At 36.5% G+C, this 23662-nt stretch overlaps 4 protein-coding genes and 1 pseudogene across 7 annotated transcripts; 2 read left to right on the top strand and 3 right to left on the bottom strand.

Moving 5' to 3' along the window:
• Positions 1-3509: 3509 nt before the first annotated feature.
• Positions 3510-5689, top strand: LOC125207773 (V-type proton ATPase subunit c''2-like; annotated as a pseudogene). Its single transcript, XR_016132655.1, has 4 exons — positions 3510-3601; positions 3678-3755; positions 5058-5228; positions 5324-5689. The product of XR_016132655.1 is annotated as a V-type proton ATPase subunit c''2-like (transcript).
• Positions 5629-7186, bottom strand: LYSOPL2 (lysophospholipase 2). The gene is made up of 2 exons (XM_048107249.2): positions 6613-7186; positions 5629-6161 (listed from the first exon to the last, which is right to left on the bottom strand). The coding sequence occupies exons 1-2, from the start codon at positions 7132-7134 to the stop codon at positions 5721-5723; spliced, it is 963 nt and encodes a 320-aa protein (XP_047963206.1). The 5' UTR covers positions 7135-7186; the 3' UTR covers positions 5629-5720.
• A 3211-nt stretch (positions 7187-10397) lies between these two features.
• LOC125207819 (uncharacterized) lies at positions 10398-15066 on the bottom strand. Of its 3 annotated transcripts, none has more exons than XM_089060748.1 (8): positions 14962-15066; positions 14295-14739; positions 13241-13376; positions 12834-12915; positions 12251-12426; positions 11451-11588; positions 11212-11351; positions 10398-10862 (listed from the first exon to the last, which is right to left on the bottom strand). In XM_089060748.1, the coding sequence occupies exons 2-8, from the start codon at positions 14410-14412 to the stop codon at positions 10585-10587; spliced, it is 1068 nt and encodes a 355-aa protein (XP_088916874.1). In that variant the 5' UTR covers positions 14413-14739; positions 14962-15066; the 3' UTR covers positions 10398-10584. The 3 variants fall into 3 exon arrangements, with proteins under 3 accessions (XP_088916874.1, XP_047963276.1, XP_047963275.1); XM_048107319.2 differs by lacking the exon at positions 14962-15066 and adding an exon at positions 14818-14952; XM_048107318.2 differs by lacking the exon at positions 14962-15066 and having other exon boundaries at positions 14295-14940.
• A 2901-nt stretch (positions 15067-17967) lies between these two features.
• LOC125207333 (BIIDXI-like protein At5g11420) lies at positions 17968-19572 on the top strand. Its single transcript, XM_048106625.2, has 3 exons — positions 17968-18092; positions 18307-18807; positions 18888-19572. Exons 1-3 carry the CDS (start codon positions 18023-18025, stop codon positions 19424-19426), a joined length of 1110 nt encoding a protein of 369 aa, XP_047962582.1. The 5' UTR covers positions 17968-18022; the 3' UTR covers positions 19427-19572.
• Positions 19573-19623: 51 nt separating this feature from the next.
• LOC125207335 (cytochrome c1-2, heme protein, mitochondrial-like) lies at positions 19624-22618 on the bottom strand. Its single transcript, XM_048106626.2, has 8 exons — positions 22501-22618; positions 22107-22192; positions 21289-21503; positions 20718-20997; positions 20567-20638; positions 20187-20303; positions 20044-20109; positions 19624-19906 (listed from the first exon to the last, which is right to left on the bottom strand). The coding sequence occupies exons 1-8, from the start codon at positions 22514-22516 to the stop codon at positions 19790-19792; spliced, it is 969 nt and encodes a 322-aa protein (XP_047962583.1). The 5' UTR covers positions 22517-22618; the 3' UTR covers positions 19624-19789.
• Between the last annotated feature and the right edge of the window lie 1044 nt (positions 22619-23662).

Here is a 23662-nt window from a genome sequence, read left to right as displayed (position 1 = left end):
CAAGCGATGCTGCCCAACATCCCAGGGAACCCGTGCACCGACCCGTGCATATTAATCAGCCGCTGGCAGTCTTCGGGGCTCGGACGCCGAAGATACTCATCCCCGAATATCGATCTAACGCCCGCGCAAAACTCCAACAGACACTCGACGGCTTAAGACTCCCCAATGTGGAGGTACTCGTCGAACATGTCGGCCGGGCCTCTGTACGCCAGTTGCCTGATTGCGGCCGTACACTTCTGTATTGGCGTGTGTCCGGGTTTGCCAGCCGCATCCTCCCTGACCCTGAAAAACTCGTACCTTCTCTCTAAAGCACCAACGATATGCATAAACAGAGGACGATGCATCCTAAAATGTCGGCGGAATAAGGCCTCCCCAAAACGCGGCTGCGGAGCAAAGTAGTCCTCATACAACAGAATATGTGCAGCATTGTGGTCCCGGGGTACATGCCGTCAGCGATGGATCGGCCGAGGTACCGCCGCCGCCTGCTGCCGCCGCTGCTGCCTCTGCCGGAGCAATCGATCAATAGCCTCTTGCACAGCGAGATCCAATTCATCATCACTATCACCATCACTATCACTAACGCCTCCGTCACTACCACCCGCACGACTACTCGCCATTATAGATAATTGAAAAAAGAGGTTAGAGAGAGAAACTTGTCAACACAAGTGGTGTGAATGAAATGAAATTGGGGGAGCCCTATTTATAGAGTTTTTTTTTTTTTTTTTTTAAATTAAAAATCTTCGCCACAGCGATGCGAGGGGCGAGGCCATCCGACGGGCACTCGGGACGGGCGTGAGCGCCCTTCCCATCCACTACAGCGGACGTCCGGTCGGACGTCGGCGAGGGGCGACCGGGACGTCCGCCATTGGAGACACCCTTATTAAAGGATTACAGGTACAGTGCTTATTTGTGTACTAATGACATGAAAATGGTTTCGAAGGATTAGTAATATAATAGGTACAGTGCTTATTTGTGTACTAATGACATGAAAATGGTTTCGAAGGATTAGTAATATAATGGGACTGAGGGAGTAATATATAATTAATTTGGTAAAATATTATGGATGATCGAAAGAATAAGAAATTTTGAAATCAAATAAGGAAAAAAAAAATACTCCTTACTACTGCTGGATGATATTTTAGAGCCACAAACCAAAAGTGCAAATGAGATCACGTGAATAGGATGTGTGTTGAAGCCTAGGATATTTTGGAGTTGCATACTAGTACAAGTGTCCATAAGTAGATTTTTTCATAATATCTTCACTCATTGAGAAAGAATATACTACTATGATACTTGCACACTTTTATAAAAATTAATGTAAGTAGATTTTCTAAAATATTTAACCCTTTGCAAAAGAATATACTACTATGATACATTGATACTTGCTCACTTGTATACAAATTCCAACAACACTATAGTCTGCCTCAAAAAAGAAAATTTCATTTAAGATGATGAGGTGGAAAATACTTTTATTTCAGATATCAAGATTCTTTGGATTCCCATAATAGAATTTGGAAGGCTCTGGAAGTAAATCAATGAAAGCTCAAGAATTTCTCAAACTTCGTTCAATTTTTGTGGAAAGTTGCTCTAATGTTTGAAAAGCAAGTAATTTTTTTCAGTTTTTAAAATGTGAGATTAGTACAAAAATTACACCGTGTATTATCATGTTTCATGAAGTTCTCATTAATATATTTAACCAGGCATTAGTCATGCATCATTATATTAGAATATTATTTTCAAAAAGGAAATTCTAATCAAACTTTTCAATTGGCCAAACCCTTCATAGTTACTCCACTAAGTATTTTATAATTTTATTTGAGTTCACTGTTATGATAGAGTAAATTATATATGTCTCTGATTCTTCTTTGGAGGGTATAATTGATTATTTAAACAAATTGCATCAATTTATGATTCACAAAGTTTGTAACATTCTGGTCTTAGTTGGAATTATGTGGACATTAATTCAATGGGTCCAAGAATCTTTTGTTGGAGTAGGACGACTATAGAGTTTTTAATAATATCATTACTACTATGTCATTCAAAGTTGTCACCTATAAATAAATAAATAGTAGTATAGTTTTCTACTAGTATTTTTTTAGTCAATCACAAAGCCCAATAGTTTAGAGATTGGTTAATATAACTATGCTTAAACAAAGGAATAATTTTATTTCTGGATATTATAGTCTTCCTTCATTTGCATAGCATGATATAAAAATGAAAGTTATACATGAAAAAATGCATGGAAAATTTGTCTCACGTGAACTAGCTTTGTCACATAGGCATCTTGATTTAATTTAATTTATAGTGCTGTCGTTTCAACTTTTCTACCTTTATAATACAATGAAAATATATACTATAGGACTAATAATAGTTTAATCTACTCATTTAGTTTTAGTCAGTTCATCATTTAAAGCTGATTTAGGTTAAAAACCGAAGTTTTTCTACCCTAAACTTATCTTAGGTTTGATTTGTTATACAATTTAGAATTTTAGACTATATATAGCTAAAGGGTAAAGCCGAATTTTAAATATAGTCTAATATTAGAATTTTTGTATGTGTTAGTACAAAATTGGCGATGAATAGAATAATAAGTATAGTAAAGTTTCAGAAGAGAAACAACATCAATAAAAACAACAAATCCAAGATGAACTAAGCATCAGAGGGACAATAACGAGACGAGAAAAGCAACGAACAATTGCACTGTCAAGCATGTATAATGCATAAAAATATTTGACAAGCATGTATTAAGAATGGTCCATTCCTAATTGCTAATTTATACACTTTAGAATAGTTTACCACAAATATTTAACACGTGATGAACGTTCTTAATTTTGTTAAGTTGACCAGTCAGAGTTGCACCAACTCACCCCCTTCCTGCAAAATTCACAACACCTACTTTCTACAAAAAAAAGTGTCCAAAATATCTTAATGTTCCAAGTCAATTCAGCTGGCTCTTCTTCATTATTATACATTTTTTTAAGACTTTAAGCAACAAAAATTGCAAGCCGTTAATTGAAAATACTAACAAACTTAGAATCTATTAATTTTAGATAAGATTCAATGAACTAGTAAACAACTTGCGACGACGACTGGGAGGCTACTCCTCGTTGGTAATGAGGTTGACGGATAATGCCATGAGGTTGCGAGGCCACTCCTCGTTTGTATGCTACTTTCTTTTATAATGATTTTGGATAGAGTGTTTGTTTTTGTGTATATATTATTTTTTGTTAGTGTAATTATTTTAATTTTCTTCAATAGTATTGTTCTGCTCACTAATTTAACTGTAAGTTTTTCATTTGTATAAAAAAAATGAAAAGCTCAAAACATATTTTTTAAAAAATCCTCTTACCTTTTGGATAATTAATCTAAGCCTAATGCCAATTACCAATTTAAGAATACAAAACAGAAGTAGAGGCCCAGGAGCCCATAATAAGCCCACATTATAAAGTAAGCCTCTCAGCATAGACACGTGTCGATTAACTGATTTTTTTCCGTTCTCGGCAGGAGAGATGGTGACTTGATCGAGTTCATGGGCGCGAGCTTTGCTTCAGATCTCTCCGTACACATTCTCCGCTATCGGAATCGCGATATCCATCGCCTGGTATTTCTCGCACATTGTGATATACTCCTCCTGCGTCTCTTGCTTTCGTCTGATTTTGCTTAATTGGCTGATCTAGGGGAATATATATAACTGGAAGTAGTTTGATTGGTGCTGCCATCAAAGCTCCTCGCATTACCTCCAAAAACCTAATCAGGTTACTTTTCAAATCAGAGCAGTTTTAGATTTGCAATTAGTACTAGTTATTGTCAATGCTGATATATTTAGCATTCAGTTACCGAGTTTATTGCTTAATCGTAGCTTAGTATACTGTTTTTGAGTTTGCTGTGGTGATTTAATGCTAGTTTGGTGATGCTTCGTTTCGAACTTAGTGAGAATTAGAATGTGAAGAAGTATTCTTTAATCTGAAGCTAGTTCATTGAATTCATTGTTTAGGAATATGATTTGATCTAAATTGAGTTCTAAGATGCTGATGTCCTCAAAAATGATTTTCAACACTTTGGAGAGAGAGTGTGGTAGGGGATAAAGTCATAAAACGCATAGTTTCCTGATTTCTAGTTTTCAAAGAAAATAAAATAGGGATATTGGCATCTAATATCACAAAACTTTCAAAAAGTTGGGTTTTTCCCACGAACTTTAAAATTGGCAAATAATATCATGAACTTTACCCGGCCGGTTTGTTTTTCCCACGAATGAAAAAATTCATGTTATTTTAATAGATTGAAGAACAATTTTGGAGGGTGTGCTTCAAGAAAAACTATCTTTAAAGATTGAAAAACTTGAAGCTTTCAAAATTGTTGTCGAGAAATTACGAAAAAAAATCCTTATCATAATATTATTTGTGGAAATTTTTTTATTCGTGGGAAAAAACAAACACGGGGTAAAGTTCGTGATATTATTTGCCAATTTTAATGTTCGTGGGAAAAACCCAACTTTTTTAAAGTTTCATGATATTAGATGCCAATATCCCAATAAAATATAGCACTAGTAGTTAAAGCTGCTAAAATATGTTCAGAAACTCAGAGTAATAACTGAATGCTTATTGGTTTAACTTGGATTGTTCTAAGCCAACCTTGCCTTTTGGTTTATGTCATTAAAAATGAAATGGATTTAAATAACTAATGTTTCAGAGAATTTACTTGCACATCACATTGTGTTTCCTCACAAATTGACTGAGAAGAAATGAGTTCAATGACTAAACCTATGTGCCTACTGCCTGTAGATTTCAGCTAGGTAATCTGAGGAGTCAGCCATATAAATTTCAGGGAATTACTTTCTTGTACTGTATCTGTGTATAGAGAGAGAATAAGGACTATATAGAATTAAAGTGCTCAAGTGGTCCGAGATGATAAATGAGCATATTCTTATTTTGATTATTTAGTTGTTTGAGAGAGAACTAAGCGCTAGTGTAGTTGAGATTGACAAATGCTCATGCTATCCGTAATGTAATGACTAACGGTATCACTGCTAGCTCTGTCTAACTCCACCCTTCTCCCAGTGTGATTTTCTGTGAGGCCGTTGCCATATATGGAGTCATCGTGGCTATCATTCTTCAGACAAAGCTAGACAGTGTGCCTCAATCCAAGATTTATGGCCCAGAGTCCCTCAGAGCAGGCTATGCTATATTTGCATCTGGAATCATCGTGGGTTTTGCAAATCTTGTCTGTGGGTGAGTTTAAATTTTCTTTCACCTCCTTTATGTCAGATTTAAGATACATTTCTCCCTCCACTGATTTTCACCTCCCTCTGCTTTGTTTCTCACAGGCTATGTGTTGGAATAATTGGCAGCAGTTGTGCTCTGTCGGATGCACAAAACCCGACTCTTTTCGTTAAGATCCTCGTTATAGAGATCTTCGGGAGTGCACTCAGACTATTTGGTGTCATCGTAGGCATCATTATGTCTGCTCAAGCAACTTGGCCTATGAAGTAAATCATTCTATGTAGTTTATGTTCTTCAAGAGAGAAACCAAAATCCCAAAAATATTCCACTTAGGCTGTGTATGTAATTCATTCCCCATTAATAAATAAATATCTGATCCTTAAATTCTTTTCTGGTTACTTCAGTGTACTATAATCAATCTAATGTAGCACACTTTATTGATTTTATAACAATGTGAACAAATTCTTCAATGTTAGGGCATACAAACATCACTCATTTCCATCAATTCTTCTTACCATATCTCTCAACTCTCTCATCAATCCAAGCCCTCATGTCAGCCAGCACGAGATTCGCATTCTCGTCAGGCTCGCCCTGTATCAGAGAGTGGTACATCCCTTCGTACAGCTTCAGCGTCTTGTCCTCACTGCTCGCCTTGTCGTACAACATCTGTGATCCGGACCACTCAGCTAGCCCATCCGATGTCCCGTGCGCAGTGAAGAAGGGGATGGTCACCTTGTCGAAGTTGTTCTGCGCATACTCAGTCTGCCTCAGCAACTCCCTCATCGTCCCCACCCTAGGTTTCCCAGTGTACCTCATCGGGTTGCTCGCGATCACCTTCAGCTTCTCCGGGTCTTTGATCGCCTTGCCGACCATCTTGTTGTCCGGCATTGCAGCCCATGTGTCAGCTAACCCGAATAGCATCCCGTACGCGAACAAGTGAACCTGAACAAACACATTTTATCAAATTGAGATGTCGCAAATGTAGCTACGATGCAAGAAACATGTTTTACGGATGAGCCTAATCAAATGAAATTTGAAGTTTATCATAAATAAGAAACTAATTCATCCAAAAAAAAGTGTATCATAAATTTGAAGCTTAAATTAGTCCATGTTCATTTATGGTAATTTTTGTACATCTAATAACAATGAGATTAGTCATATTTTCTAAATTACAATACATAAACCATTTTATAATGTATACTCTCTCCCATTCTTTACCAATTTTTCATTAAAAATGAGTAATCCATACATATCACGAAATATTTAGGGTCTCATTATTTAAATTCCATTTGAAACAAATAAAATTCGTGCCGATCTCCAATGGCATAGTTGTCATTAGGATCCAAATCCAACAGTAAACAGCAACAAAATGAAGCAGAATCGAAAATCTGACCTTGGACGGCATCATGCTCTCGGGAATGACGAAGAGCGGCGCGGAGAAGATGAGTCCAGTCCACAGATCCTTCTCCGACTGGAAATACATGAGCAGCGTGGCGAGCCCTCCCATCGACTCCCCGACCAGGAACGCCGGCAGATCCTTGTACTCGTCGCTAACCCTGACGCTCCTGAAGAAGGCGAGCGAGGCGGCGGCGACCTTGGGCAGATCGCCCATGTAGCAGCGGATCCCGTCGGAGCGGCCGTGGCCGAGCATGTCGGCGGCGAAGACGGCGTAGCCCCAGGCGGCGTAGCTGATGCAGAACTTCTGGAACATCCAGGAGGAGTCGGAGCCGTAGCCGTGGGTCATGAAGACGGAGGCCTTGACGGGGCGGGTCGGGTCGAGGGGGAGGAAGGACTGGGTGAAGAGGCGGCCGTGTGGGGAATCGAAGTAGGATTTGGAATTGCGGACGCCCTGGGAGGCGTAGTACTCCTCCTCGGGCGTATCGCCCCAGAAATTGGAGGGATTTTCCGGCGACATTGCTTCGATTTGGGCGGTGGGAGTTGGTGGGAGAGAGGGCTTGTTTAAATTGGGGGGAATTTTTTGGGGGTGGTTGGGAGTGGTTGCTGTCTCACAACTAATTTTGCTGGGGTCCACCGCATTTTATTTCTTTTTAATCATTTGCAATATTTCACCAAACAAATTAAATGATTAATTTAATCGTATTGGATAAGGTTGGTTCTGATATATTCAGACCGCAAGGTAGTGGAGCATGTATTGTCTAAATTAATTGTTAAATAATTTTCATGTATATAAAGATGGAAGTTGGTAGTTTTCTCCAACTTCATGTCAAAAATGGAAAAAATGGTAGTAGTAGTAGTATATTTTTTCCAAACTCATTTTACAATTAAGTGTTAGACATTTTTCATTGACAATATTTATATTCTAGGCTTCTATCTTTATTTTTCAGTTGCAATCTATATTTTCGTATTATATTTTAATTTCGTATATTCATGTAATTTGTGATATTTATAAAAATCAAAATGAAATGTTAAGGATTAAGGAATTACTTAATTAAATACTACTAGAAATTACTAAAAATAAAATTCAGTATTTCAAAACTAAAATATATAAAGGACATGGTTTTATTAGCTCGAGCTGGGTTTGGTGTCGCCACCTTGTGGCTTTGGTCATGGTCGACTCATTTTTATCTAGTTCGTGATTAATATCGTGACTGATTATTTGTAAGGCGAGTAAAGGTAGAAACTTCATGATGTTAATTGCTAATCAGAGTTTTTTTTTTCATCTTGTTCTTTGCTGCTTTATGGCCCATAGGAAGGGCAAAGCCATATAGGGGCCAAGGACGCCCATGGCCCCTCGACAATTTCACTTTTTATCTTATATATTTTTCTTGCAACTCTGCCCCTTCAGAATCAACTATGCTGCGTCTATGGGCACTTTTGACTAGGGGTGGGTCGATACGATATATTGTATCGAAAACGTTGTATCGTGTATCGTATCGAAAATATCGATATGAAAGAATTTCATATCGTTATCGTATCGAGAGTTTCGATATATCGAATTTTCGATATAAAAAAAATTCATATCGTTATCGTATCGATATTTCGATATATCGTACCGAAATTCGATATATCGTTAAATATCGATATATATCGAAATTTTCGATATATATCGTATTTTCGATATAAAACGATATATTGCGATATAAGGAAATTCATATTGTTATCGTATCGAAACTTACAATACGATATCGTATCGTATCGAAAATTACGATATATCGAAAATTCGATATTTTTTTGATATTTTTTAATACGATACGAGCGATATATCATTTTTTCGGTATTTTTTTTTAGCCCTACTTTTGACCTTATATACTCTTCTTGCAAATCTGCTCTTCTGAAACCAACTGCACGAGTTTGATGCAATAAACATGTTGTGTTGATAGCGTAGAAAGTAATGCTATTGGGCTCATGTCCCTTGTAGTCACGTGTTCTATAATAAATACTCCATATCATATCACATTAATAAATTTAATTTTAAATTTTTTTTGTTAGTTCTTTTTCTTTGATTCATATCTTTATCATCTATATATATTTTTTTTCATACCATGTGAGAATTTTCTATTATCAATTTTGGTGACGTTGATATAAAAAATATCCTACAACTGTTCACACTAATTTGCGCCCTATTATTAAAAGTTTGGCATTAACTTGCGCCCTATTATTAAAAGTTTGGATTCACCACTACTCATAGGACAAAGTCTTTTAGCAATGAGTTGCAAACTCAATAATTACAAATATTCATATGTTAAAATAAATTAGAGATAAGAAGGTAGTCGCTTGATCCAAGAAGATGGTCGCACACCTCCACACGTCATCACATTACCTTATTTCATCAAACAAATTGAAAAGTAATTTCGCATTGGATAAGAGTTGTTGAACTGAAAATATTCGGAGGGGCCAACTACATGTTTTGCAATTTGGAATGTTAAGACGTTCCACTAATCTCACTTTTCTCTTAGAACTATTTAATTGGGTCAATTGTTTATGATCATAAATCAAATCCAACTATCAAATTGGAAGCAAGACAAGACACCCTCCAAACCAATGTTAGTATAATAAATGTTCAAGCCAAATCCAATGTTGAATTCAAAAATAAGACAAACCCCTCTAAATCAATGTTAAAATAATGATGTGATAAAGATTTTGCAATTAACGAGCTCACACACGAGCACTCTTGAAAATGCGATTTAGTTACCAAGCATAAAATGCTCGGTAATTTTGTGAATTTCGCTTGATAAGTTAACCACGATTGTTTTACCGAACACGTTATGTGATCAATGAATGCTTGGTATTTATTACTCTCTTCGTTCCTATTAAGTTGAGTTAAAACTTTTGTCTATGAAGATCAAGAAATTGTGTTGAAGAGTAGGAGGGAAGAATAGAGTAGGAAAGATAAAGAGAGAGTAAAATAGCTAATGAAATAAAGTAAGAGTGATTGAATGTTTTGTTTTTTTGTCAATAAAAGAAATGACTCAACTTAGTTGGAACATCCCAAAAAGTAATACGACTCAACTTAGTTGGGACGGAAAGAGTACTTTACCTAGTATTGTTGCCTATGTAATGAACGTTGTGCATACTATTGGCAAAAAGCAACTCCCCTTCCATGTTTTAATTTAAGAAAAATAATAAAAAAAATAATATGACTTATATGTCCAAAGTAGTTGAAACTTGAAACTAGAAATTGTCTATGGTAGTTATGAACTTTCATTTAGAATTCAATAAAACGTTATAAATTATCAGTGTTTGTTGAGAAGCAAAAAGACTTTAAAGGTGACCACCTAAGTTGATTATTTTGTGATGTAGCAAAATCATTGTAATTTTCACACACTTAATTTACATTGACACCCTAAAAAGGACATTTCGTATGATAACGATGATTGAAATGTAACAAAATCTTGCCACAACCTGAGCACAACAATGAATTGATTATTAAAAAATATTTAAAATTAGATAATTATAATAAAATTTTCTTTAAAATTTACTCCTATTACTAATACTCACATAACAGTAAACAACCTATTTTCTCCGTAATATTTTTTACCACAATTCAAATTAATGAAATAAAAGTTAAAAAAAGGGGAAAACATAAAAATACAACATGTAGGAGAAAGGCCACGGCAATGCACCCCCCTCATCCCAGCCCTCGGTGTGGCCCCTTTTAGTGTTTGAACATCATAACCTTTAAATAGCACACTATAAACAAGAACGAGAGAGAAAACATGGGGATTCAATCACATTTTACTCATAAGGATCATTCGATCAAAGACAAAGGATTTTAAGCCTTACGTTTATTGCAAAAAAGATCAAGCACCCAACTTTTAACGCCACCCTTACAAACCTTCTTCGCTGCTGGTCAGGCAAAAAAACTACAACACACACACAAAAGGAAAACATATAAATCTTTAACCTAGTCTGCCTCCGGTTCCTTCTGGCTACTTGGCTTATCGCTCACATCATTCGTGTTGTATTCAGCAATTTGGACATTTTCGATCTGCTGAGTAACTTGATCCACTTCTTTTAGACTCGGCCTGTGTGTAGTGGCACCAGATGTTACCTCCTCCGAGTTGTTCAGAGGAGCAGTCTGCCATATCCTAATAGTTCCATCTTCAGATCCAGAGGCATATGATTCGCCACCTGGTGAGAAACGTACACAGTGCACCGGACCATGGTGGCCTTTGTTGCAACCTGGACATGACCAATCAGTGTCATATAACTCACCAAACAAATAAATAGCAGGAATTACTTACTAAAACTAAGAATAGCGCCTAATCGTATAATACATGTGTCAGCCTGCCCCAAAATCTGATTGTCTAAGAAGTTGTAACATTCCAGAATATTTCATTTATGCATTGAATGCCAAAGAAAGCATTTTCTTAGTGCACATTATGCATGTAAATTGCTACTAAAAACTGGGAAAGGGTGGGCAAAGAAAAAATGATAGAGAAGGAGAGGAGATCGTAATTGTGGAGATAAGATACGAAGCAATAACAAAAATTCGTCTGCTCAAAAATACACAAAATTAAAACTAAGTTACCAATTTCAACTCCTGTGTGGAAATCAAACATGTGAACCCACATGTCTTCTCCACCAGCAATGAACTTGTTGCCATACTTTGGTTCCATCGAAGCTGATTCTATAATGCACGGCATCTCATAACTCTTTACCAACCCAAAGCTGTTAAAAGAAGTCCCGTACATTATTATGATGTAAAAATCAATAAAAAATAGTCGTCATGACAACTAGGCAAATGCTGTAAAATCCAACAAAACATACTGATTCGCATCCCAAAACTTTACACTTGTTCCATCAGCAGTTGTTATATAGCGGCCATCTTGACTCACTTCAGCACTGGTTACAGAAGCCTTAGTGTCAAGGGTCCGAACAATTGTTCCAGTTCTCACATCCCATAACCTATCAGCAAACACTTTACATATTAGATATTATAAATATGTAAGAAATCAACATAAGATTTAAGATAGAATCATGAAAATGCATGAAATATACAGGATAGCACAAAAGCATGAAAAGGCCAGACAAAGGAGCACGTAATGTGACAAAAAGGTAAAGACAAAATTTGGTGCAGCCTCAGGGGAAGTGAATGAATGAACAAGAATGTAACAAGCTCATGTGCATAAAATGGTAGAATCAGTTCTATTCCACAGTTTGAAAAATGGTGCTGAACTACTTGATAAATTTACAAGGAAGCTAATGTAATATTGGATGGTATTATTACCCTAATGGGTATGACAATTTGATGTTTTAGGACAATGTGACATATATGAAACAAAATAAGCATTCGGAGCTCTATCTCCGCACAATTAGCATCTGCAAAATTAGACTTGCAATGTTTATAGTGAAATATATACTACATTGACTAGCAATGTTGGGAAGTACATAAATAATGTGTTATGCCCCCAATTAGGAAATCAGAACTCAATTCTTTAGATTTTGCATACAAACTGGACACTGACCAGTAGGGTTGGACGGTAGCATATAGAACTCAAAGTTCAAAGTAATCATCCCAAAACTCTACAAGAATCACTAACAAACAAATGACTTGATGGTTCACATACCTCACACCACCCATATCAGTACAGGAACCTAAGATAGTCTGATCACTGTGGAGCCATGAAAGAGTCCTTACAGAACCAGGAGACTTTTCAATCTCCCTAGGAGGAGCATCAGGCCTATTTAGATCAAAGATGCGGAGAACTTTTTCCATTCCCCCAGTTAAAAGCAAGTGGGAATCCTGCAATTTTATAAAGAAAAATTCAATCAGCACAATCTGCGTGATGAGAAACTTGGGACACGAGGGATTTGCTAACTTTGAGCATGTTATATTTATACACACCTGTATCCATAACCATATCCTGATTCTGGATATCATTTAACATACACACACACATTCTCTATATTTCAAATGACGAAGTCGAGGACTCGTAGAACTGCCCACATTAGAAAAACCTAAAGGAAAAAACTATTTCAACAATTGCAGCATGCAAATGGATAAATCATCTTTCCAACCTATTGGTCTAAGATCAAAAAACAAACCATCCACCCCATAAAAAAGTCTCCATTGTAATATGCGACACATACAAGCAATACTGTTTTCAAAACAAAGGAAGTGAAAGCAAACAGACAAGTAAAAGAAAGTACCTCTGAGAAAGAACAGGCACGGGCAATGTGTTTGTGCTCAAATGAATGCAGTTCATCCCCAGTTAATGCATCCCATAATTTCCTGCAGCCAATCATAGAATCAGGCATATAATTCTCTACCTGCTCTTTCATGAAACTTAAATATCATCACTTTAGATATACTTGCCCCAACACACTACCAGTGGCCCATACGAGTTGCGCACGTAGAATAAGAAAGTTGTGTTGTGTGTAAAGTGGTAGGGTCTAATAAAGTTAACTCATTTTTGTGTGTATAAAGTTAGGTTTTTCGGACTAGACCACAGGGACTGCCAAAATATGTATACAGGCCGCTTATAGTGGAATGATGAGAGCAGTACACATTTCAATTCGATTATAAGGAAAGAAACAATCAAAACTTTAACTCATACGCAGAAAAATCAGCAGATGCAGAGGCAGCGCGCATGGCTTGTTTATCGAGGCAACAACTCCACACTGCACCCTTATGTCCTTGAAAGGTCCCAATCCAATCTCCCGTCTCTCCGTTTCTCAACATTGGTGTTGAATCTAAAAAGTGATGAGAAATGTCGGTGGGTTAGTTCTTTATGAAAGCTTCATCTAAAATATTTTAAGTTGTTAAGAGCCTTCTTCGCCTCAAATTAATCTTGAGTATACTTTTTTAAAATTCTAAATGCATGAATGCCACATCAAGGATAAAGATGAATCTCCAGTAGAGAAGCTGTTCTAGGATATGTTTCCTAGACTAATCAAAGATTCAAAATGATAATTTCAACCTTTAGACGAAAAATATGTTTTCCATCTAATTAGAAGTACAGCGTACACAACAATTCAAGTTCAACAAGAGACGACAATGGTTCACCAGAAAAAAAATATATACAAGACTTGATCATGTCAATGTCAAATCATCAATAACATGGTGTTGCTCTACTTTACAGGCTTAACTGGTGAAGATAAATGGATAACAAAATAATTGACCAAAAGGATATACTGCGGTTTCAATTCACAAATCAGAAATACCTATTCCACGACAACTAATCACATCAACAAACATACAACTCATGAAGTACACTTGAGCAGAAAAAAGTAAAATAACAGAAATTGTTTCAAGATGATAAATACTCTTAAACTGTAACAAGAAACACTTTAAGAATTCATATTGTGCAACAATACATTGAGTCAAGAGTCACAAACAGACTAAAGAGAATAAAACTGTCATTTCCAGTAGAGTTTGAACAAAGGGCAATAACAATGGATGGAAGGTCAAAAACGCATCCAACAGGGGTTCTTATTCTCATTATAAGATTGATACTCACATAAAGTGTTTTCCACACAACATTGGGATCAATCTTGATCGATACTACTAGCATTATTGAACATTTTGACCAAACTATATGATAAATTCACACATAATGTAGAAGCACTGAATTCAAACGACATAATTCATCGAAAGGTATGTGTGATTACCCTTGCTTGCACTAACAAGGAAGAACCCATCAGGCGTTACCGGACTATAGAACAAATCAACAACGGGTCTTGAATGCCCATGGCAGACCAATGGAGCTACAACCTTCTTCTTATCCATTCTTCAGAATCAAATCCCCCAAGAATTTCCCCAACAACAACTTTTGTTTTCCAATGTACAAGAAAAATACTCAAAATCAACAGCAAATGAACACTACTCCCCCGATCACAGTTCCAATAACCACATTCAATCGTAAATTACGACAATTGACACAAAAAATACGTCAAATCGGTCAAAACTCCTCAAGCTGGAAACATGTGTAAGACAAAACTAGTATCTATCGCTGTATGTATATGCAGTGGCGGCAATGAACACAGGTGCGAAACCCTAATCCTTGGAAAATTTGTGATCGGTCAAAATTGTGCGCCGGATCCACACCTCCTAACCCTAGATAGATCAAATTTATTGGTTAATTTGGTAAAAATAAGAAAAATAATTACTAAGGAAATGGAAACAGTGCAAAACTGAGCTATAGGGCTAGGCGCAAGAATGTTGGAGATGCCCTAGTTTATTTATATACACAATTTCAGAGAATTTCCAGTTTTTCGCTCTCCTCTTTCTTTCTTCTTTAATGTGTCTCCTCCTTATTTTGCAATCAAAGGGCCTCACCTTGCTATAATATCAACAAGTGACCTTTAATTTTGCTCTTTTTTTTGCAAAAGAGTAGCATTAGTTGTTTCATATTGAACTTGAGTTTATACTGATTCAAAGTGGTTTGAGAGAAAATGTGTTAGGCCATTCACTACTGGGGCCGCTTAGACTGTTGCAGCATGTGTTGCAGGAGCCAGGAGGAGGGGTTCAGGACGAGGCGCGACCTAAGTTGCAGTACGGGACTTAGCACAGTTCATGTTGCGCCAAACATCTCTTCCACGCCATGCAATTCAATACGTCAATTAAGACTTTATTACCATGATTAATAATCCTTTATAATCCCAATCAATGCCATTAATATTGTACTCCTACTTAATATTGTACTGTTCATAATTGGTGTGTGCATATGAGATTAGTGTGCACCTATGTTATTTTCACATAATACGGAAAATATATTTCATTTAATTTATGATTCATTGATTTATTTACTTGGAGATTTCTTTCTTAGTGTGAAAATGCCATTGCTAATATATCATCGAATGGGAAAATGATGTACTATTTATGTAGTATACTAATTTGAAATAACAAACATGAGTCTTTTATCTTCTTTTTTCTAGAATGAATATGGTATTTTTGTCATTGCAGTAATTATTTTAGCGAGTCATTATTTGCTAGTCGTGTAGTAATATATTTTGTGAAACGGTAAAATACCTGTAATTTATGTAGTGTACTGTAATTTTTCCTATAATACATAATTCAAGTACTAAATCGAATTTGATACAACTTCAATTCATATCTGATTTTTGGCATTGAGATGTGATCTTTTATCTTGCAATGACAATATTTGATATTCAAGTCTTGGCCCCAAGTCATATAGATATTTTATACAAATTCAGATTGATTTGCATAAAACAATTAAAATAGGCAAATCCAGATTGATAAGCTCGTGGGTTGAGAAATGCATAAAACAATTAAAAAAAGAGATTAGAGGTAAGAATTGGGCTAAATAATTGTATGCTGTACCAGGATAATGGGCCATGAATGGGCTCATTACCTCCCCTAAAAGAAGGCCCACTAAGGCCTGTAAATAAAACTAAAATGAGAAATAAAGAGGTCAGATTCAAACTTAAAACATAAGTGTTCGCAAACAGAATACAAATTAAAATATTAAATATTTTTACAATGTGGCATAATAATTCGTTAATTTTCAAACGAAATGAAGTAGAACCATGAAGGCAGACCAAAATATGAATTTAAAAAAAAATCATTATGATAGTATCAGTTATTTAAATTCTCCAATTCACGTCCGCACCTCGTGTGAATGACCAAAGTGAAACAATGCACATAAAAAAGATTGCGTTACCAAACGTATCACTATCATACACAATAAAATTATAAAAATAATCACCATGTTACTGGATTAAATTATTAGTCTTGATTATTGCCGACCAAAACAAACTCATACACATAAATAGAATAACAAATCACTGGCTTCCAAAATTAATAATCACAATAAACAAAAAATAAAATCTGAGTTCTTGAATCAAAATATTCGGCTGCACATGGTCTTCATAGTGCAGCAGATCTTAAATTTGGCCCAATTTTCCAGGTTTTAATCTTGATAATCCTGCTGTTTGTTATGCTGACACATCATCTAATAATAGCAATTAAATAAAGAAAATTGTTTTGATTGATTTAAATTGTTGGAATAAATCCCCACATGCTGCTGCCTGAGCGATTAGTGGACTATTATCACCTTCGTGGAAGTAATCAGACATACTTCAATCACAACCATCCAAGTGCCAATTCAAGATATGTAATGAGGGTCATTTTTAGAATTTCACTGTATTTTGTTTTTGCCCTATCTTTCATCATAATAGAATAAAATAACTTATGCTGTAGGATTGTCATTTTTAATATAGGGAAGTTGGAAATTGTGTTATTTAATATCTGTGAATTTTCTTTTTATACATTTTTTGCAATGTAGTACTACTATTAAGAAAAACACATTCTTTGTATCCATAGAGAATATATAGCACTTATTTCATTTAAATTCACAAAGAGTATATCATTTTTTTAAAGAAAAAAGTCAAATAATTCCATATTTATTTGATGTGTCAAAAAATTAAAACTCTTTATATCATACTCATATCTTATCCACCGAAAACATATTTTCATAAAATGTGTGATGACCAAACATTATATACTTGGAAATTTTATAAATGCTAGTTTCATGAATTAAAAAGTTAAATGACAAGAATGCCCCTGGGCAGACCAGAAAACAAATTGCCGGAGTGGTTAATGAATTGTGGTGTGGCATGTCTTCTTAAACCTGTCCTAGATAAAACCTAGCCATAATTTGCAATTATGTAATTTAATATAATTATTATACAATTAACGACAATAAAATAGTTTTGCTTCAAAGAACTGCTGGCGCGTAATCTGTCATATTTTAAACTTTAAACAGATCATTTTTCATTATTTTTTATATTGATCAATTACGCCGAATTCAAAATATTCCTTCCATTTTAGAAGGTAAATTGATTTGATTATTTCAAATCAGTGCCATCACGAAGTTTCTGTTATCAATTAAATTTGGCTGCTCTTCTGTTACAACTGCACGTGCATGATGTCGTTTTCTCCAGGATTTCTGAGCAAAAATAATTTTTGTTACTTAGATTTATTAGAATGTTGAAAGTCTTATGCTAAATTAGGCGATGAAACTCAATTATTCATTGAGCTCTTTAATTCAATTTTCGTATCATTTGTAGAGTTGGATACTGATTTAAATGCAAGTTCAGGCATGTTATTAAGATGACTAATTATTGGCTATAAATATTTATTAGCATTACTACATATAAAAGCTACAATAATCATACATCTAATAATGCCTATAATAGCGTATTGAATATTTAATAAAAATTAATTGGTGGCAATTAGTGTTATTTCCCCTCATTCCTGGGTTCTTCTCGTCAACAGAGGCCTATAAAAAGCCTTCACATCCTTCTCCATTTCTCATTCAAAAACATCTCCTCCATTTCTCATCAACAATAGTAAATACACACAACACATAGTGAAGATGAAGAAAATGCAAATATTTGCAGTTATGTTCTTTGCAAATCTCAGCATTGCATTATGCATAAGTGACGGTTAGTTTTCTAGATCCTTTTCCTGCTATTTGTAATTATATGATCATTTCTTTCTTTTACTGATATATATCTACAAAATTTCACAAATAGTTAGCATAGCTTAGTAGTGATTTAGAAATGGGGGAGCTTCAGCCCCCATAGTTAGTTATGTTCAATTTAAATATTTCAAAATTAATTTTCTGCGTCCGCCCCTGACGATGATATAATTTTTCAGGGCTACTGCCCAACGGCAACTTCGAGCGTGGGCCAAGGCCGTCGCAGATGAAAGGGAGCAAGGTGACGGATCCCCACGCGATACCGTACTGGGAAACAGAGGGGTTCGTGGAGTACATAAAGTCGGGGCAGAAGCAAGGCGACATGGCGCTGGTGGTGCCAGAGGGGGCCTCAGCCGTGCGTCTGGGCGACGAGGCGTTGATCAAGACGAAGCTGAATGTGACAAAGGGCATGTTCTACTCTGTCTCATTTACCGCGGGAAGGACTTGTGCACAGGAAGAGAAGCTGAGAATCTCAGCTTCAGCCAAAGAGTGGGGAATCTTGCCTATACAAACTGTTTACAGCAGCAATGGTTGGGATTCCTACTCTTGGGCATTCATAGCAGAATCCCAGCTGATTGAGCTAGCCATCCACAACCCCGGAACCGAAAAGGATCCGGCGTGCGGCCCGCTTATCGATTCTGTTGCAATCAAGGCTTTGTCTCCCCCTCCAAGGCCAAGAGGTGAGACCATAGAAACTTTTCCTAATAATTCACACATTAAGTGTAGAAAGTTGTTTACAAACTATGCTGGCATGATGTAGGTAACATGTTGAAAAATGGAAACTTTGAAGAGGGTCCATACATCTTCCCCAAAACATCTTGGGGTGCCCTAATCCCACCCAACATTGAGGACAAGAACTCCCCACTGCCCGGGTGGATCATCGAGTCCCTCAAGGCTGTGAAATACGTAGATTCCGACCACTTCAGTGTCCCAGAAGGTAAACGGGCGATCGAGCTGGTGGCCGGGAGGGAAAGTGTGATCGTGCAAATCGTGAGAACCGTGGTTGGGAAAACCTACGACCTCTCCTTCTTGGTTGGGGATGCCAAGAACGGCTGCGAAGGGTCAATGTTGGTGGAGGCAACTGCTGGGAAACACAGTGTTCAAGTTGCTTACGAGTCGAAGGGAAAGGGTGGGTTCAACCGCGAACGCGGTACACTTAGGTTTAAGGCAGACTTACCTCGAACCAGGGTTAGGTTTTTGAGCTCGTTTTATCATATGAAGAGTGACAGCACGGGTTCTCTATGTGGTCCGGTCATTGATGATGTGAGGTTGGTTAGTGTTCGAGGTGTTAGAAAATAGGGTGCCATTCTAGAGTCATGAGGTTAATTGGCACAAAGAACTTTCATTACTTGTCTGTATTTCTAATTTTCTTCTTTTTTTTTTCATGTTTTACTAAATACTACATTACATGTATATGGTTTCAATAATACTGTGTTACTTATATAGACCCATGTTGTGTACAAGTGCGGCATAAATATAGTATTGGAAATTTGGAATAAAGAGATATAGTAGTATATATATATATATATGGCGTGAATGGACAGAAAGGGCAAGCACATGAGTTATGCACTTGACATTATTACAAACTAAATAGGAGAACTTATCTTAAAGGACTAACCGATGAGGAGAGAAGTCATTTGGTCTATATCGGAACCTGGAAGTTCAGTTGACAACATCAAGCACCAACTTGCGCGACTTGAAAACCGACCATTTCAAGCGTCTGTAATACCCTGCTTGGATAAGTGCAAGTGACAATACAAATATCCATTTGAAGCCCATCTGCCAGTTTTGAAAAGGAAGAGGAAGTTACCAAAGGTTTAAACCAAAAAGAGACTAACAGAGGCCCCAAAAATTCAGTAAAAACACTGGAAATAAAACTGAAGAGCCAGAGAGAGAGAGAGAGATTAGGTGCATACCAGTTTTCGTTCCTCCATTTCTGGTTCGGCAGCCCAAGACAAGAATGTTACAACATCTTTTCCCATCTGCACATTGAGGAAATACTTCACGTATGTATCCAGGGAAACCATTGGTGATTACTACATTTTTCAGATCAAGTTACCTGTGCTTCGGTTGCAGGGGTACCATCTTCATACTCAACAGCACCATCGTTAAGCATTTTAGGCATGGCAATCGCTCCACCTGGGAAGTAGGGATTGTAGTGTAGCCCGTCTCGAATCTATGATGAAGTTCAATGTGCCAAGCCAGATATTAACTTACGATGTAGAATCCAATAATAGATTGATTTATAAATTTATTGACTAAAATAAATGAGACAATACTTCAAATGCTACATCTAACTTCAGGTTCCAATCAAACAAAATGTCGCAGAACGGGTCATTTGATCTTGAACATATCATGCAAATGTATTGCTATGAGATAGAGTGACTTTTAGATATATTTTATGGTTGATAGAAGATAAGCTACAAAGTAAAAAATTACCGTGACACCAGCAGGGGGATCATGATACCCAGTTAGAAGAGCGAAAACATAGTTCTGGCCATTATGGCGGGCCTGAGAGCAAAAACAACAAGCAACTAAGATACATATTCAAAAAGTATATCCAGATCATTAATGATTATAAGAGTTTTACCTTGGTGATGAGACTTAAATCAGGGGGATAGGCTCCTCCATTTGCAAATCGAGCTGCTTGCTCATTAGGATAAGGCTGAGGGAAACGGTCACTCAACTTCCCTGGGCGAGTAAACATTTCGCCCTCATCATTTGGGCCATCAACCACTTCAATTTCCGCTGCCATCGCTTTAGTTTCTTCCTCAGTGTACGCCACACCAACAAGATCACGATAAGAAATAAGTGACATAGAGTGGCAGGATGCACAAACTTGCTGATAGACCTGGTGGCCCCGTCGAATCCTGTTCACAACAACTGACTGTCATGATAAAGATGCAGGTTAGCCACTAAACACCATTCTTGTTTTACATGATTGAACATTCGACCTAAATGGAAAGTATAGAGAGAAACTATGGGTGATATTTATCCTCAGGCAGCTGAGATAAACGAAAGTCCAATTTTTGCCAACAAAAAAGTCCCCCTCCCCCATATTCAATCAGTAGCAGAACATTACATGGCTAATTAATTAAAAAAAAAGATTTTACTGCAGTTTCCCTTGATTAGTTCAATGTGATAACTATCGTTTTACTCACGAGGCATGGTCATATGAACTAAGGATGCCTTTGTGAGGCCATGGATAGCTAGGACTCTCCAGCCCATGCTCAGCCTCATCAGAAGCATATGAAACTGTTGCAAAACTCAAAAGTCCAGTAGTTCCTGCACCTAAAAGCGCCAACATATTGAACAACTTTGGACCAGCAGAATCATTTCCACCTTCACCGTGCTTCAGAAGAAGAGAAGGAATAGCCTGCAAATTATGCTTACTTAAGTCATTAAGAGAATTAGAGCCTCCAAAAAAAATGTGCGAGTCTCATTTGAAATGTTGCTAGATAAGTTTAGAGATTCATTAGCAGAAAAAGCATTTTCTATCACAAGACTTCACAACATTTTAGAAATCTTAGGAAGGGGGTAATGAGGTGATCAATACAAATATATGAACTCAGTCTCTGCTGTGGGATCGAGAGGAAGACCTTTCACAACAATTTCTTAGGCATGTAGGTTTTTCTTAATAATTTAGCCGTACAGCACTTGAACTGGACATATATTCACTTTCTAGTTAGAAAACAAACAATGAACTTCTGCCACCAGAGTATATATTTGATTATAGTTTCTCGAATTCTTTATGGATCATCGTGTTGGCAATAATTTCTCAAATATGCCTTTCAAAGCCTTTTTTAGGCAATCCGCATCCCTGTCTCTTAACCGTCTCATTTCTTCACTATTCACGGGTCTCACTGTACTTTTCAGCTCACACACACACCAAATTACATAAAAAAAATACACCAGAAATAAGCACACTTGTAACTGCAATCTGAACAAACTAGACTCAACAAAAAACGAAGATCAGCACCTTCATATCAGAAACTGCACGAGAACGGTCATTTACAATCCTTCGACCAGCTAATCGCGCAATAAATCTGTTCACTTTTTCCATTCCTGATATAGATTTTCATAAGGAAAATGAGAGGTCAGAACTGAATAGTAGCTAATACTTTCTCAAAATCAGGTGAAAAAACAATTAGCAGCAATCATAAACACATAAACCACCAGTTTTTAGTGATCATGACCAAAACAAATTACTAGAGCTTCCGGAAAAGCATGTTTTGGTGATCATGAGCAAAATAAGTAAGGGGAAAACAATTAGCAGAAGAATAATCATTCATAAACCACCAGTTTTGGTGATCATAAACATACACAAAATGAAACGAAGAATTTGATAATCGTAACCGAGAGAGAGAGCTTACTCATTTTCGATAGCATTCAAGTTTTGACTCTTCGTTTTGTGTGTGTATTTCTCTAGAATGAGCGGGCGTGTGCAGAAGAGAGCCGAGCAAATAAACGGTTCAGAATGAACGATGTAAATAAACCGGGTCTACCACATGTAGAAAGGTAAAATTCTGATATAATCAATATCAATATCATATCATATCACTTTTTCAAATTTCAGTATATCTTAGTATCAAAATTATATAAGGCTTCGTTTTGTACACAGAATTGGAATTGAAATTTTTTATGGAATTGAATTGGAAGTTCAAATCCTATGCTTGATAAAATTAAATAATTGATATGGAATTGAATTCAAATAATTTGTGCGCACACACCGTACCCACTATACACAAAATAAACACTCACACACACCGCACACATTTCACACACTACACACATTTCACGCACTTCACACATGACATAAATTTCACACACTACACAAATTTCACACACTGCACATGCTATACACACTACACAAATTTCACACACTGCACACACTACACACTCTACACAAATTTCACACACTACACACATTTCACACAATTCATCCTGAATTGTGTGTAATATGTGAAATTAAGTGTTTCGGATTTTCGTGTAATATATGAGTTTCAGTATAACAGCAAATAAATGCGACCATTGTGGCTATACTCGACACGAACACGTTACAAATCTATCATAAATTCCTAATGTGTGGGAATGTTGCGTACTCGATAAATGAGAGAATAAACTAAATTAACTAATAAATCTATACTATTATGAAGTGTGCCTAAGCAGGCTATTGAATTTGTAAGTAGAAAAGGCCCAATTTATTCACTTGGGCTGCGCACCATATAGGTTAGACCACTTGGGCTGCGCACCATATGGGTTAGGCCACTTGGGCTGCGCACCATATGGGTTAGACCACAGAGGCCCAATATTATACTGGACTTCTCTCAATCTAAAACCATCGCGATATCGAGTAACTTTATATTTTTCTGAATGTGAAATAACTTTTTATTCTAAACAAAAAGTTTGCGCTATATTCCCTCCGTTCCATAGTAGTAGAGGCATTTTATTTTACGCACTCATTTTAAAAAAATTATTATAAATAGTTAAAATGGAGAAAAAGTAAAGTTAGAGAGAGAATATTATAGATAAGAC

Source organism: Salvia hispanica, chromosome 6 (genome assembly GCF_029641045.1).
Source record: "Salvia hispanica isolate PSC_SH4W2 chromosome 6, Shi_PSC_v1, whole genome shotgun sequence".
In the NCBI taxonomy this organism is placed as follows: domain Eukaryota; kingdom Viridiplantae; phylum Streptophyta; class Magnoliopsida; order Lamiales; family Lamiaceae; genus Salvia; species Salvia hispanica.
Note: the sequence above shows the minus strand (reverse complement) of the source record. Positions and strands in the feature narration are given on the sequence as shown.

Bases quoted from the DNA above. Each gene is read 5' to 3' on its own strand.
- LOC125207335 (XM_048106626.2), bottom strand. The intron at 20,998-21,288 runs GTGAGTAAAACG...TGTTGTGAACAG, and splicing joins AGTTCATATGACCATGCCTC to GATTCGACGGGGCCACCAGG. The intron at 19,907-20,043 runs GTATGCACCTAA...CAAAACTGGCAG, and splicing joins AAATGGAGGAACGAAAACTG to ATGGGCTTCAAATGGATATT.
- LOC125207819 (XM_089060748.1), bottom strand. From the start codon at position 14,412: ATGGATAAGAAGAAGGTTGTAGCTCCATTGGTCTGCCATGGGCATTCA. The intron at 12,427-12,833 runs GTACTTTCTTTT...ATAAAATTGCAG, and splicing joins GTGCCTGTTCTTTCTCAGAG to GATTCCCACTTGCTTTTAAC. The intron at 11,352-11,450 runs GTATGTTTTGTT...TTCTTTTAACAG, and splicing joins AAGTTTTGGGATGCGAATCA to CTTTGGGTTGGTAAAGAGTT.
- LYSOPL2 (XM_048107249.2), bottom strand. From the start codon at position 7,134: ATGTCGCCGGAAAATCCCTCCAATTTCTGGGGCGATACGCCCGAGGAG. The intron at 6,162-6,612 runs GTCAGATTTTCG...GTGTTTGTTCAG, and splicing joins AGAGCATGATGCCGTCCAAG to GTTCACTTGTTCGCGTACGG.
- LOC125207333 (XM_048106625.2), top strand. From the start codon at position 18,023: ATGAAGAAAATGCAAATATTTGCAGTTATGTTCTTTGCAAATCTCAGC. The intron at 18,093-18,306 runs GTTAGTTTTCTA...ATAATTTTTCAG, and splicing joins TGCATTATGCATAAGTGACG to GGCTACTGCCCAACGGCAAC. The intron at 18,808-18,887 runs GTGAGACCATAG...GGCATGATGTAG, and splicing joins TCCCCCTCCAAGGCCAAGAG to GTAACATGTTGAAAAATGGA.